Genomic DNA, 14,899 nt, shown 5'->3' on the forward strand with positions numbered 1-14,899 from the left:
GCAAGGCCACTTCTTTATCTCTGCCAGCCCACCCTGACCATGCCCTCAGTGGTCTCTTTCAACAACCAAATGGCCCCATCAAGGGTGTGTGCTGAACAGTTGTCTCTGTGGAATCCCACAGCCCAATCTCACCAGCTGACCATTGTTCTTCCTGCTAATCTAACTCATAAATGAAACATAGAAGAGCCCCTGGAAGAGTTACCATGTCAATAAAAAGCCTCTTATTCAGCCCACGTTCAGAGGAGAGGGGAGTAAAGTGAAAAGTTGCTTTCGTGTTCTTCCAATTTGCATTCTGTCACTCACTACTTAAACAAAAATCCTTATCTAAAAAAAACCCAGCTTGTCCACCAGGCGCAATAGCTCATGCCTGTAATCTCAGCACTTTGAGAGGCCCAGGCGGGAGGATCAGTTGAGGCCATGAGTTAAAGACCAGCCTGAGAAAGAAAGCAGGACTCCATCTCTATGAAAAACTTAAAAAAAAAAGAAAAAAAATCTGCCAGGCATAGTGGTTTGTGCCTGTTGTCAGAGCTACTAGGGAGGCTGAGGCGGGAGCATCCCTTGAGCCCGGGAGTTACAGGTTACAGTAAGCTATGACAGTACCACTGCATTTCAGCCTGGGTGACAGAGTAAAACCCTGTGTCTAAAAAACAAACAAAAAACCAACTTGTGATTTTTGTACCCAGTTTTAACCATTCTTTGTGAGAAAAGGACCACACACCAAAAAAAGAAAGACATCTATATATAAAATCTTTATTACAGGCAATATTGGTCCGTACACTACACAATACCAACAGTACAAGTTTAATCTTTCAAAATCATCATTTAAACAGCAAAAGACCAAGAAATAAAATTTGAGTCAACTGATTATTTTTCAAAATATTCTCAATGCACATTATCCTCAGTTCCCTTATTATAATGAAACATACAAATAGAGAAAAATACCCCATTTAACATATACTAGTGTTAAATGGTTATTTGGCTTAAAATCTGGGTTAAGAAAATCCTTTTTAGCAACCTACATACAGATAAGTGGCAAACTTTATTATATTAAACAAATTCATTCCGCTAAAACATGTAAAGAATTTGATCCATCATGTGTTATGATCCCAGTACAGGTGTTTATTCTCTTAACGTCATGGTTCTTATATGAAGGACCAACTCAAAGAGCTGTCCTAGATATAACCTTATCCTCTTCCCCAACACACTTCATCCAAAAGTCTGTTCAACAGATGGCAACCGGGTAGCAGTCACTTCGCCATTTGATGCCAATGGTTCCGTGAGAGCGTGGCCAGACCTGTGAAACAGCCCATTTTCCTACCTACTGTGGGTTGCTGCTCAGGAGGAACGATATACGCCAATACAAGCAGAAAATCTGCAGCTCCTCTGCTACGTGCCTTAGAACACTTTCAATTTTTCTGGTCAATGCTCTGATTAGGTAACATACATAAAAGCCAGCATATTAGTTTAAATCTTTAAACAAAAAACTATATTTTCCAAAGTCATTATCATTTGGGGCAATTAAGTGATCTTTTCGGGCTTTGTTGAGCTTCATCTTTAGGGCATCTCTTCTTTCTTCCCATTCGTGAAGTTCAGCGTTTCCATGCGCAAATTTACAGCTGCTCCCTTCTGTGCAGGTGCCGTTCATATACCTGTTAGGACGAGTCAGCTGGTGAGTGTCCGCAGGTTGTTTACAAAAATCACATCATGATTTTGAAAATGCATACTTCATTCCTCAGCACCAGGCCCCCAAAAAAAGAAAGAAAGAAAAAAAAGAAAATGCATACTTCACCAGCTTTGTGAATTGCATACAACTTTTATTAGGAATCTCAAGCCTAGAAAAATGTTTTATAGCCATGACATCCACAATGGAGAAATTAGTACCTTAAACCATTTAAATGTATTCAATGAAAAGTACTAACAGGGGAAAGAAAGACTAGTCATTCTTGATGCAGTGGAAAGAAATCAGGTGGCATTTGTTAGGTGTGGAGTTGAGGGGGAGGGAGAGGAGGACGGTCTAGCAGATGTCCTCAAACTATGGCCTGTGGGCCACATGAGAGTGTGTTTGCTCGTTTGATTTTTTACTTCAAAATAAGATATGTGCAGTGTGCATAGGAATCTGTTCAGTTTTTTTTTTTAACTATAGTCCGGCCCTCCAACAGTCTGAGGGACAGTGAACTGGCCCCGTTTAAAAAGTTTGAGGGCCTCTGGTCTAGAGTATAGTATGAAGATTTGAGCTGGATTATACTTTGTGTAGAGTGAGGCCTGGGAATGGAGTATAAAAAATGCTTGGACATAGGGAATTTGGGACCATTTTTTATTGTGGTGACAGAAATTGTTTAGATTTTGTAATATGTTAAAATTAAAGGTTTTATTTTTGGGCTATTGTGAGTTATTGTTACGTTTCTATTGTGGCTAAACTGTATTATAGTAGAAGACAAGCTGTTTCAGCTAGATTTTGTCAGTAAGATTTAATGTTTTGAGATTTTGGAGGAGATTTTTTAAGGGGGTAGTTTTATGAAGAGCAGACTGGGAGTTTTTTATGTCCCTGGATAGAGTTGAGAGTTATTTGAGGCCAATTTTATTTAGTTTTAGGGGTCCCCCAAATGAGGGAAGGGCAGAGGAGATGAGGGCCATTGACTGGAATAGGCGTTTCTGGATTTATTGGTGCCTTAGGCCAAAAGGCTGGGGTATTTGGTGGAACTTTTGAGTGAGAAGTGAGAATGAGAGAGAGATCAGAGGAATCTGAGAGCGAGTGTGTGAGTTCCTACTTACCAGGAACAGGATGTTTTCAGGATGTGGATTTGAAGGTCAGTGAAGGAAGACCCGCAGGATTTTTTGAGGGACGAGAGTGAAAGAGATAGGAGGAACTTGGGAGCGAGTTCGTGAGCTTTTACTTTTTGAGGATGAAAGGTGGATTGTGAAAATCAGTAAAGGGAAGATTTGGGTCTCAGTCTGGTGTCTTTTTTTCCAATTGGTTTAGGAGGGTCCCTGTGGATAATTATTTTATTTTGGCCAAGTTAGAATGTTTTGTCTGTATTTAAGGATTAGAGACAAGTTAGAGAGAGGATTCTGTATGGCTCCGGACTTTTTTTAGTCACCTTGTCAGAGATAAGGGAGGTTATTGGCTTTGAGGGACTCTGATTAACTAAGGAGACTGGCCTTTCTTAATTTAAAGATCTATGGAAATTTTATTGGTGATTTAGGGACTTAGAGGAAGGTTAGACCAGGTTGAGGTGTTGCTGTCTGTTGTTTTTTGAGTTGTAAGTTTTGTTTGTTAGAGTCTTAGAGGTCGTGTCTATCTGGTGTGCCCACTTGGGTTTTGGAATCAAATGCTAGGCCTGGAGCTGAGAGATAGACATATGAAGTCTCACATGTAGTAAAATGTTTACTTTGAGCATCTGGGTGTAGATGGGTGGAGGTGAAAAAGCATCCACCCCGAGGGAGGGGAAAGTTTGGGGCTTTATAGAGGGGTTTTTTGGGGGTGAGTCACATCTGTAGAGATAGGGGAGGGGGCATTATTAGGGGGATAGGAATGTCGGCGTGGCTGCAACTGTTTGTGGTCAAAGTTAAATTTATGACCTTGGATTCTCTAAACTCCTGAGGCATTTGTTTCACAGGCTTTCTGATATTTTTTGGGTTCCCACCTGGAACAAATGTGACAGCATTAAGTAAAAGATGGCTTCAACAGTTTTAAAGATCACATGGATCTAAATTTGGAAATTAAATATAGACAGCGATTTGACAAAATTAGGAGCAATTAAAAATGATCTAGTTTTTCACTGAAACGCTTTCTAAGAAAACTGAAACAAAAGAGTGATACTATTACATTCATATTTTCCTTCGAACTAAGTTCTAGATTTACTCTTAAAATATAACTTAAAAGCCACTTCCAATCTGATGAACACCTACTCTGAGCCCAGACTGTGGCGAAGGTTAGAGAATCACAGCTGTGAACTCCGAGATCATTTTGGCAAAGGTGAACAAACACACTTCTCTATTCAGTTCTCTCAAGGCATTTCACACTAGTATCGGAAGACTGTCGCGTCTCTCCACACACCCACAGAAGAGTGAAGAAATGCCCAATCAGCAGCTAAATACTTTGAACCAGAACGCAAGTACCCTCTCAGGGTCCACGAGGGCATAGCAGCATCCGAACTTGACCACCCAGACATGCTCTGTCTACTGACATCATGCCCAGGAAAGCTGCGATTGGCAATTTGCACGTGGAAAAAAATGTTAAAACCTACATACCTATCACAAATACTGAAACACCCCGTTGGGAAGCGGTGCTGCCAGCAGTACTGGTCGTCCTCGGTGTGGAAAACCTTCTCCTTGTGCTTCTCGGAGGAAATGTGGCCCTGCCACTGCTTCTCGCTGTTGCAGTTCTTCCCGCACATCCAGCAGTGAAAGTCCACCTAGCGTGCAGCAAGGACATGTGTCCCGTCAGTCACCTGATCTGAGACCCAGACTCTATTCTTAGGGAGCCCGGGGCAGCATAGGCAAGGACATAAAACTCAGTGTCAGGAATAGCAAGGAAAGGACAGCCGCGTGGGGAGGCAAGCGGCACGCAGGGAGCAGAGACGAGGAGAGACACATTCCGCCAAGTGTCCAGGAAGTCTCTGGCAAGGGGGTGATAGGAGCTGGTATGCAAACAAGGATGCTCGCTGGGAGGACAAGAGGCAGGTTCAAACCAGCATTCTGGGAATAATTAACATTGTAACAAAAAGCAGAGAGACTATTAAAGACCAGGGCGTGCCAACTCCAGAGGGACCAGCAGCAGCTGCATCCGATGCACGTGGACTGAGCCCCTGCTACAGGCCGGGCTTGCACCAGGCAGCAGGGAAGTAGAGATGCTGCCCCAGCAGGGGACAGCCCACACAAAAGCAACCCTGTTATGGTAGAATTTAAGTGCTACCACAGATATAAACTTTATTTATTTATTTATTTGTATTTATTTATTTTTTTAAAGGCCGGTCAAGTGAAGCAGTAGGAGTGGAGAAGGAACAAAGGAATCTGTAACTGGTTGTGATTAATTATGTGTAAACACTACTGTACTCCAACCAACCCAGATACAAACTTTAAGTGTCTGGATAGTATTTCTCATATGTCCTAGGCAGTAACTGCAGCACTTAATAAAAATAATTTCTTCCCAGCAATCTAGGAGGCCAAGGTGGGAGGATCACTTGAGGCCAGGAGTTTAAGACCAGCCTGGGCAACATAGCAAGACTCCATCTCTACGAAAAATAGAAAAAATTAGGCAGGCGTGGTGGTGCATGCCTATAGTCCCAGCTACTCAGTAGGCTGAGGCAGGAGGATCACTCGAGCCCAGGAGTTCTAGGCTGCAGTGAGTTATGATAGCACCACTGCACTCCAGCCTGGGTGAGAGAGCGAGACTCTGACTTTTTTTTTTTTTTAATTTAAAAGATTTACATGTCATCCTTGTGCAGGGGCCATGCTGATCTTCTCTGTATCGTTTCAGTTTTAGCATATGTGCTGTCAAAGTGAGCACAACCCTGACTTTTTTTTTTGGGACAGAGTCTCACTCTGTTGCCTGGGCTAGAGTGCCATGGCGTCAGACTGGCTCACAGCAACCTCAAACTCCTGGGCTCAAGCGATCCTCCTGCCTCAGCCTCCAGAGTAGCTGGCACTACAGGCATGCGTCACTGTGCCTGGCTAATTTTTTTTATATATATATATTTTTAGTTGGCCAATTAATTTCTTTCTATTTTTAGTAGAGACGGGGTCTTGCTCTTGCTTAGGCTGGTTTCAAACTCCTGACCTTGAGCGATCCACCCGCCTAGGCCTCCCAGACTGCTAGGATTACAGGAGTGAGCCACCGTGCCTGGCTGACTAACTCTTAAAAAAAAAAAAAATTCTGACTCATTTAGTCTGGAGTGTAAACAAAGAACCTTTATATTACTAAACACCTTTATTATTACACTTGAGATAAATCGCATGATCCAATAAGTCAGGGTGACCCTGCTTTGGGAACACCAAGGAGCACTTAAGTAAAGGTAGCACTGGAATCAACCTGAGCCCTGACAAAGGTGGCATTCCCAGGGCATGCCATAATTGGAGAGACACAAGGCAAGACCAGCCCATGCACGTGCCCCGCAGTGGGCAATAGACCTGGATCCAACTGAACCAACAGAGAGTTGCCAAAAACAGAACACTATATGACCCCCCCCCCACTGCTAGATTTGACTGGCTTAGAAAAATAAAAATTTAAATTAAAAAAAAAAAAAAAAAACAGAACAAGAAACAAGCAGCAGAATAAGACATTCATTCATGCAAATGTTGAAAAGCACACCAGGCACAGCTGTAGATTGTTTCAGAATAAATACATATTTATAACGATAGGTAAACATGGCCTGGAAAATACACGCTGGACCTGGTCCCTCTGGGAAGGGAAACAAATGGCTCCCAACCAAATCTGTAACATTTTATTTATTTTACAGAAGCAAATATGGCAAATTGTTAACTTCAGTTAATGTGGGATGGTGGGCTCAAGCTATCCACGTTATCCTCTTTTTTGAAAATTTTAAAAGAAATCCAAAACAGTTAACAGACCACCGGCAACTTAACATCCTTGCGGAACCAGAGGGAGAGGCCAGACTGCAGGTAGCAAGGGGGGATTGTGCGGACCAGGGGGGTGGACAGCCCACATTTCCCGAGCACCTTCTGTGGCCTCCCACCATGGTAAGTGTCACAAACTCATTACGCTTCACTTCTCCGTCTCGACTGCCCCACTCAGAGATGTAAATAACCTGCCCAGGCTGGTCAACAGAGAAACCAGCACTTGGAAAAAGGATCAAGGAAAGGAGGGATTTTTAGCTTGAACAGACTTAAGCGAACGGCAGGAAACCACTGGGGAGAAGGTGAAGACACCAGAGAACAGAGCAGGACAGGCGGCAAGTGACAGAGCCAGGTTTTGGAGCAGGTGAGAAAGGAAAGAAAGGCTCTGTCAACAACTCGGGAGGGCCAGGTGAAGTGACCAGTGGTACTTACGGTAACTTCAGCATAATCTGTTGGCATATGAATTTGTTTTCCATTTTCCTTGTTTGACTGACTGGCTACATCATCACTTTTTTCATTTTTTTGACTCTTTAGCCAGAGTTCATAAAATTGCTCCATATCTTGTACTAAAGAAAAATAAATTACTTTCAGCAGCTGCAACTAAACACTATTCAAATACACACACCACCATGCACATTTTTTGTACCAGTCAGCATACATTTTCCAAGGCTGAAGGAGACCAATTATATTAGACACAGAGCTATATAGTCCAAGCAGCAGATAAACTCATGCTTAAGAACCAATTTCAGGACTGTTAGACCACAAACATTAGTTTTCAAGATTAATTAACTCCTTCCTGCATCTGCAAGACACTTTGGGATGTTTAAAACTCAGAAACCATCTCATAAGGATATTGCCCAAAAAAGTCTCAGCACTGCTTCATGTCACTGTGCGTTCCACACTCAATGGCAGAGTCAGAACCACACGGCTACTTACGTGGCTGGGGGGGTTGGAGCTGATACGCCCCTTACTGACAAAAGATGAGAAACATACTACTACTGGGCCAAGATTCTGACCTGATGGGAGTCCATCAGTCAGGCCACAGTCCTAGAGGACCAATGTGCAGGAGTGCTAGGACAGCAACGCAGCCGTGACCAGGTCCTGGGCAGTGGCTGCCAGTTACTTCCTACGGTAAGAACAGGTGTATTCTGCATTACTGTCAGGTGGTCGAGCCAGGGTTTCTCAACCTCAGCTGAGATTCTAGCCGGACAATCCTTTGCGGGTGGGGGCTGTCCTGTGCATTGCAGAATGTTAAGCAGCATCCCTGGCCTCTGCAACACTAGGTGCCAGTAGCACATTCCCCCAGTTAGGACAATGAAAATGCTTCCAGACATTGCGGGAGGGAGGGTGCATGGCCAAATTTGTACCCACTCAAGAACCACTGGCCTAAAAACTAGTAATGAGAAGCTCTTCAAAACTTGGCTTTAGTAAGACCTGACTGGCCTCACTTCCAACAAGACAGCTAGAGGGAGATCTGACCGACTCACTGACTTTCTACGTATGTGGCTGAAACATGACAGGTGAAAACCCTAAATCTGGTTGGTTCCTGTAATCCAGGAATTGCAGAGATCAGTTTACTTAAGATTAAAAAACAATGATCCTTGTATTAAGACATTTTACGGTCAAAGTGAAAGGTTGTCTGAGGCTCCTCTCAAAGACTCCCACAATAAACTTGAAATTTGACCAAGATAAACATTCTATCCCTGAGCCTCTGAATCAGGGCCTGTTCTATTAGTAAGGGATCCTTGAAGAAACCCCCAATTCTAACCTACTTAATTCAGAGGGCAACTATTTACAATGGGAGCAGATGATCTGACTTAAACAATTATGAAAGAGCTGAAGTTTCCCAGACCATTTTTCAGGAACACATTTATTGCATTTACGGATGCAGACCTATATATTCATATCCAAACCTGACCTAACCAAACACAGACCGGATGTCAGATTCTGCTCCACTGAGGTTGTAGTCACATTTTCCAGCCATCGTTACCAACAGAAATACCGGTGAACCAGGGTACAACTGTTTACAATGCAACCGAATTCTGTGTTCACAGGGAGCTGGCGTATTTAGAGGGAGAAAGGGAACTTTCAAGCGAAACGGCTTTCACAGATGTCCAGAACTCAGCTAAAAGATCAACTTACTCCCATTCTCCTTCATGTAAGTCCACACTTCTCGCTCCTCAGGACTATGAGCAAAGGAACAGTTTCCAACATATTGACATTTTTTCCCAGAAGCAATATGGTTGCACAGCTGTATAAAAAAAAGAACATAATTTAAGACAGAGTACACAGAGTAAAACTGCCTAATTTTTTACACTGATGCAAAATAAGCACTATTATTATCCATTCTAATGCTTAGTAATAAAATTCTAAAATAAGATTACTGTGATTCTATTCAAATTGACTATATACTCAAAACACATGAGATGATATTGATAGTAAGCTTTCTAGTTCAAAGTTTTTCAAAAAATATTTCCAAAAGAAAAGAAAGTGTGGAACATTTTCTTACATAAAATCTCTGCAAACCTCCTTATTCAGAATGTTTCATCTCCACAATGCCATCTCTAGCCTTCTCAGTCTGACAGCTCCTAATCTCCCCTGCATAACACTCCCGAGGGCTCCATGTCAGCACTTGAGAAGCAGTAAAGAAACTGCAGGCTACTCCAGAGGTCACTAAACAGTGCCTTTAATTTAATTACTTACACTGGAAGCTGACCCGGCCCTAATTCACTAGATATGCATTATCAAAAGACAATTATCACACTAAGCATGCCAAGGATTTACATAGCTTTCAAATAATACCTCTTCTGGATATTTGTATTTTTATTTAACAAACTGAATACAGTGATACTGGTAGAAGAATAAAGTGAGGCCGGGCGCGGTGGCTCAAGCCTGTAATCCTAGCTCTCTGGGAGGCCGAGGCGGGCGGATTGCTCGAGGTCAGGAGTTCGAGACCAGCCTGAGCAAGAGCGAGACCCCGTCTCTACTATAAATAGAAAGAAATTAATTGGCTAACTAATATAGAAAAAAAAAAAAATTAGCCGGGCATGGTGACACATGCCTGTAGTCCCAGCTACTCGGGAGGCTGAGGCAGCAGGATTGCTTGAGCCCATGAGTTTGAGGTTGCTGTGAGCTAGACTGATGCCACGGCACTCACTCTAGCCTGGGCAACAAAGTGAGACTCTGTCTCAAATAAAAAAAAATAAAATAAAATAAAGTGATAGTGATCAGCAGATACAGAATTCCCTAAGAATCCTGACCAGCAAGAAACAAGGAAACCTCCATCACCGAGAAAGCTCATTCTTAAATACCCCCAATCTACTGGTCTTTATAGAGCATAAATCCTACTATAACGAATTATTATTTTATCTTTGTGTTTCAACAGGATAAAGCTGGCCCTTTATCACCTAGCTTATGTAATATTAAATGCTTAGCATCTGTTTTTGCTAGAATTCTAAAAGCGGTCAGCCCTTAATACTATACATCTCCTCCCTTGGTGGCAGTTACCCCATCCCTAAAATCTTCTGCATAAAGTCAGTAGCCAATAAACAGTCTTGTGACTAACTTATCGTATTCTCTCCCCAGTCAAACCCCGGTAAGTACTTAGCCGTATCACTAGGCAAACATTTACCATAGTCTTTCAAAGCTCAATGATAAGAAGCAGGGAGAAGAGAAGTGAAAGGAGGAGGCTGGGCCTTGTGCTGGGATTTTGCATAACACCATCACACGTAAATATTCCCAATTACAGATGAGCAAACTGAGGCTGAATAACTTGACCTGGGCCCTTCTGGCAGACTTTGAAGCCCACTATCTTTGCACCTCACACCACACTGTCTACACACATATACACAAAGAGTATAATTTCTTCTTTTAGAAAAAGAGTCCCTTGGCAATACCTAGTATGGTAGGGGAAAAAAAGAGGAAATAAACTACAGTAGCATTGCACAGTAGTACACCACGTTTGAGATTAAAAAATAATCAATAGTCCTAGGCAGCTGCCTCATGACTCAGTTGTCCTCATTTTAATGAAGTATTTGGTATAATACATAATCTGTGTTATCTTTTAAACCACAAGATATCATGGTTCCAATAAACTTCTTTCCCCCCTCCTACGCAACCCATCGATTACCTGTCTAAAACCACTTTGGATAAAACACAAACACACCACAACCTTTCAAAGACTGACCTTGTTGCTTGTTTAAGTTTTACAAAACTGCAAGGTATTCTAGGTGATAAAAATTCATCTATCTATTCTTTAACTCTTTCTGGCAATTCAGAGAGGGAGGCTTCCTCTAGGAGGGGACTCTGCACTCCATCTGCCCTGCTTCTCGGGGAAAAAGGCTCTCTCCATATTTCCTTCATCAGAAGGCAGACAGAAAGTTTACTCCCTTCAGTACTCCAAGTGGCCCTGTCTATGGATTCACATAATGGAATACCTCTAGACTCTCTCCAGACCCTCCCTCTTGTGAAGAGGAAAGACCAGAGACAACTCAAGTGGTTTGCTCAGAAAATCGTCTCCAAGATCACAAGAGGCGCGGCAGTGTTCCAAGATGGAACGTGCTACCACGTGAATGAAATACTACCTTACCTCTAAGTTGGTCTGGTATTTTCACTCTAAGGGTTTTTTGAGGAACACGTTCCTCTAACATTGAACATTTTCCTTTGGGTTACTTTTAGAAAGTTCTGTGAAGTTGGGTATCTTTTGGCTAATACCCCTTGCTTCGGTGAAAGAAACAAGGCATGGTAAGAACAAACTCAGCAACAGCATTAATTATAACACAGAAGCCTTGGGCTTGACATCAAACCTGAGGAATCAAAATTTTTTTTTTTTTTTTTTTTTTTTTGAGACAGAGTCTCGCTTTGTTGCCCAGGCTAGAGTGAGTGCTGTGGCGTCAGCCTAGCTCACAGCAACCTCAAACTCCTGGGCTTGAGTGATCCTTCTGCCTCAGCCTCCCAAGTAGCTGGGACTACAGGCATGCGCCACCATGCCCGGCTAATTTTTTATATATATATCAGTTGGCCAATTAATTTCTTTCTATTTATAGTAGAGACGGGGTCTCGCTCTTGTTCAGGCTGGTTTTGAACTCCTGACCTTGAGCAATCCGCCCGCCTCGGCCTCCCAAGAGCTAGGATTACAGGCGTGAGCCACAGCGCCCGGCCTAGGAATCAAAATTAAATGAAGTTCTCTCTCCCTCCCTCCCAAAAGTAATTCCTCTAAAAGGTAAGTTAAGTTATGCCCATAACTTTTCTCAATTATATTATCTATTTACTTTTTCAAAATAACTCATAAAATTCCAATCAATATGAAAACTGCTATAGAATCACACACACACACAACTAAAGAGGAAGGAAAACAACCACAGGACCATCTAAACTGCATTATTACTGATGAGCAGCATTATTTAAAGACCTTGCGTTTCAATATGAATTACTACTATTTTCTAATGATTTGAAATGCCTAATAAAAAAAAGTGGCTTAAAAATTACGTATGTACATCAAACTGTAAAGGCATTTGTTTCTTTGTGGGGAGAGGACGGATGTTCATCCACTTCTTACGTTCAATAGACATCACTCTCATCGCACGACGATCTTTGGTCCACCTAAGAAAAATGGAGTTCAGAAAAAACAAAGACACACTGGCAAAAGACTTAATATAAAGGGAGAGGTACAAAGTCTGTACCTGAAGGACCAGAGAACTTTTTTTCTTAACTCATCTAAAAGAAATGCCTTATGATTCTATAATTTCACCTTCTGTTGATATTTATAAACATTCTCTATGAACCCTAAACAAAGAATTGATAAAATACAGGAAAAACATTACTTTTGAATTCTTAGCTTCTAAATCTTAAAAATCTCTTCTCTTTTGTCTTGTAATTACTGTTAAATTATCTATTTCTTTCTGCTCTCCTCAAGGCCTTAATCTTTTTTCTTGTATGAATGACTTTATACCTATGAAACAGAAAATTACAAAATAGGCATTGTTTCCACACACACAATACTTACGAATGCCTTGCTTTTGCACTACAATATTTTCTGTTTTTGTCTGGTTCAATGACTTGGCCATTTCTCAGACACTGGGCACACACAAATTTTATCTTCATATTAAGAGATCCAGGCATTATTTGACTGCCAAGTACCTTAAACGATTAAAAGATCAGTTTCAATTTTAACAGAAAATCAGTTTTCTGAAAAAATACTGAATCACCATGCATTTTTTTTTACAACAGTATACAATTTTCTGTTTTTGTCTGGTGAGACCATTATATATATGCTCTGATAACTAAATCTCCAATTCTCCCCCCAAATGCAAAAAAACAAATGATAAGAGCAGATTACAGATGCCAAATTTCAATTTATGAAAGTCAGCTTTGGAATTGATGACTGGGATCGTTTGATTTTTAGGGGGACATTGCTGGGAGAGTAGTGAATAAACACAATATGCCAGATGGGAAGCAAAACTACAAACATAATCTACCTCCCTTACTCTGAGAATCCCCAAAGCCCAAATAAATAAGCCAAAGCTAATTGAGAAAACAGCATTCTACACTTTTGGCAGGTATTGTGGGATCCCTAATTTTTTTTTTTTTTTTTTACGATGATCAACTAAAATGCTGTTTTATCAGAATTACTCAACTGAATGAACATTAAGAGAATAACAGATTGTGAATGTTAACTGCATCTGCCAACAACCAATATCTATCAGGCAATGTCAGAAAGGGTACTAAGTACAGGAAGTACACAAGAAAAAATACCTGTGCTCCAGGTACATTTGCTTCCAAATTTTGCCAATATCGTTTAGATTCTTGAGCAATAGCATCATGTGAGATACCTGGGAAATGTACAAACCCTCCTTTAAATTCTAAATATAACAACAGTTCACCAATCTGATCAGAATCAGCTAGGAGACCCCTCAACTCCCCAATTATTCTCACATAACCTAATCCATCACCAAAGATGAGTATCACATTACTCTTTTTCAAAGAGCACCTCACAAAGGAACATCAATTCTCCAAGACACTCCTAGAGAAGTATGAACATAGTTCACTTTCTATTGCTATCAAAAAAACCCTCTTGACTGAAGGCCCCTCTCCCCTCCAGTGTCCAGACACCGATCTCCTCTTGGCAATAAACAAACATCCAGGGGCGTTAATGTCTACAAATATAGCTCTTTGTGCCTTCTGAGGAATACTTCTTCTCCACAAATCCAAACTACACATATGAACTTGTGTCAACAATTAATTACATGAGACCACACTCAAAACAGGTGCCTCTAAAATCAAAAGTGACTACACAGTTTAAAGCTCAGGACAAAAATCAACAGTGTTGCCACATTACTGTTTCATCAAACCCTGACTGCTATTGAGGAGACATGCTTCTCAATCACACACAATCCTACCTGTTTCATTTTGCATTATCCAGACTTTCAATTCCACAAGACTATGGGCATAGAAGCACTCATCTTCCCTTAAACAGCCATAACGAACCTCATGTCGACATAAATCAAGCTGACACTGACCATGAAAAGAACGTATTTTGGAATATTTTACTGTTGTCTCTCGCAAAATGTGGACAAGGCACCTAAGATGAAAACAGAGTGACATTTTAATATTGTTCTGCCACAGATTTTAAAAATATATATATATACACACACATATTAATGTCAAGTTCTAGATCAAGAATACATTTTAAATTTTTCAGAAAAAAATAAATTGTTGTAGGCAATTATTGAATTAATTGGCGGGGGGGTATAATGATATTTTAAGCCATAAAATACCTAAACCCATGTTATGAGAAACTATAAATCAGTAAAGCTTTTCTGTTTTAAATAATCAATTTAATAATTCATTATTTAATTTCCAGCAAAATCCACTAAAGTACATTTTTAAATAGTCATTATTCTTCAAAACAACAACAAAAGGGGAACGGGGAGGGGCCCAGGCAGATACTATTACTGGTTTTATTTGGATCTAAGAAAATAATCTATTTTGCCACTACAAAAATTAGAAACTACCAACATACTTATTGTCTTCAAACTCATGCTTTGTAACCGGGTGAGAACAAGCAGTAGAATTATCTTTATTTCTTTTACTTATCATTCTAGGCTTATGATCAAAACATTTCTGGAATAGAGAAAGAAGGATTATCAAAAAAACATAACACAAAATTTAAATTTTGTACCCAGAATATTGCCTTAGTTTCGATACCTTTATAAACTTACACATAAATACTTATACCAATTAATATTCAATACAAAGTCTTGGGGAGAGCATAGGGGGGTTGTTTTGTTTTGAGACAGGGCCTTACTCTGCCCACCCAGGCTGG

General features: G+C 40.8%; 1 protein-coding gene and 1 non-coding gene across 4 annotated transcripts in view; both read right to left on the reverse strand.

Annotated features, from left to right (window-relative positions):
• Positions 1 to 730: 730 nt before the first annotated feature.
• ZC3H7A (zinc finger CCCH-type containing 7A) overlaps positions 731 to 14,899 on the reverse strand; it is a 41,618-nt gene continuing 27,449 nt past the window's right edge. For all 3 annotated transcript variants that reach the window (XM_012784464.2, XM_075995114.1, XM_075995113.1), the window contains exons 15-23: positions 14,597 to 14,697; positions 13,974 to 14,155; positions 13,330 to 13,406; positions 12,581 to 12,714; positions 12,072 to 12,177; positions 8,719 to 8,827; positions 7,009 to 7,142; positions 4,252 to 4,415; positions 731 to 1,649 (exon numbers count right to left, since the gene is read on the reverse strand). In XM_012784464.2, the coding sequence (XP_012639918.1) occupies positions 1,460 to 1,649; positions 4,252 to 4,415; positions 7,009 to 7,142; positions 8,719 to 8,827; positions 12,072 to 12,177; positions 12,581 to 12,714; positions 13,330 to 13,406; positions 13,974 to 14,155; positions 14,597 to 14,697 (1,197 nt within the window). In that variant the 3' untranslated portion in view covers positions 731 to 1,459. The remainder of the gene's footprint in view (positions 1,650 to 4,251; positions 4,416 to 7,008; positions 7,143 to 8,718; positions 8,828 to 12,071; positions 12,178 to 12,580; positions 12,715 to 13,329; positions 13,407 to 13,973; positions 14,156 to 14,596; positions 14,698 to 14,899) is intronic.
• LOC142862552 (U6 spliceosomal RNA) lies at positions 5,403 to 5,509 on the reverse strand. Its single transcript, XR_012913625.1, has one exon. It is a non-coding gene; the product is annotated as a U6 spliceosomal RNA (small nuclear RNA).

This window comes from Microcebus murinus, chromosome 19, assembly GCF_040939455.1.
Source record: "Microcebus murinus isolate Inina chromosome 19, M.murinus_Inina_mat1.0, whole genome shotgun sequence".
NCBI lineage: Eukaryota > Metazoa > Chordata > Mammalia > Primates > Cheirogaleidae > Microcebus > Microcebus murinus.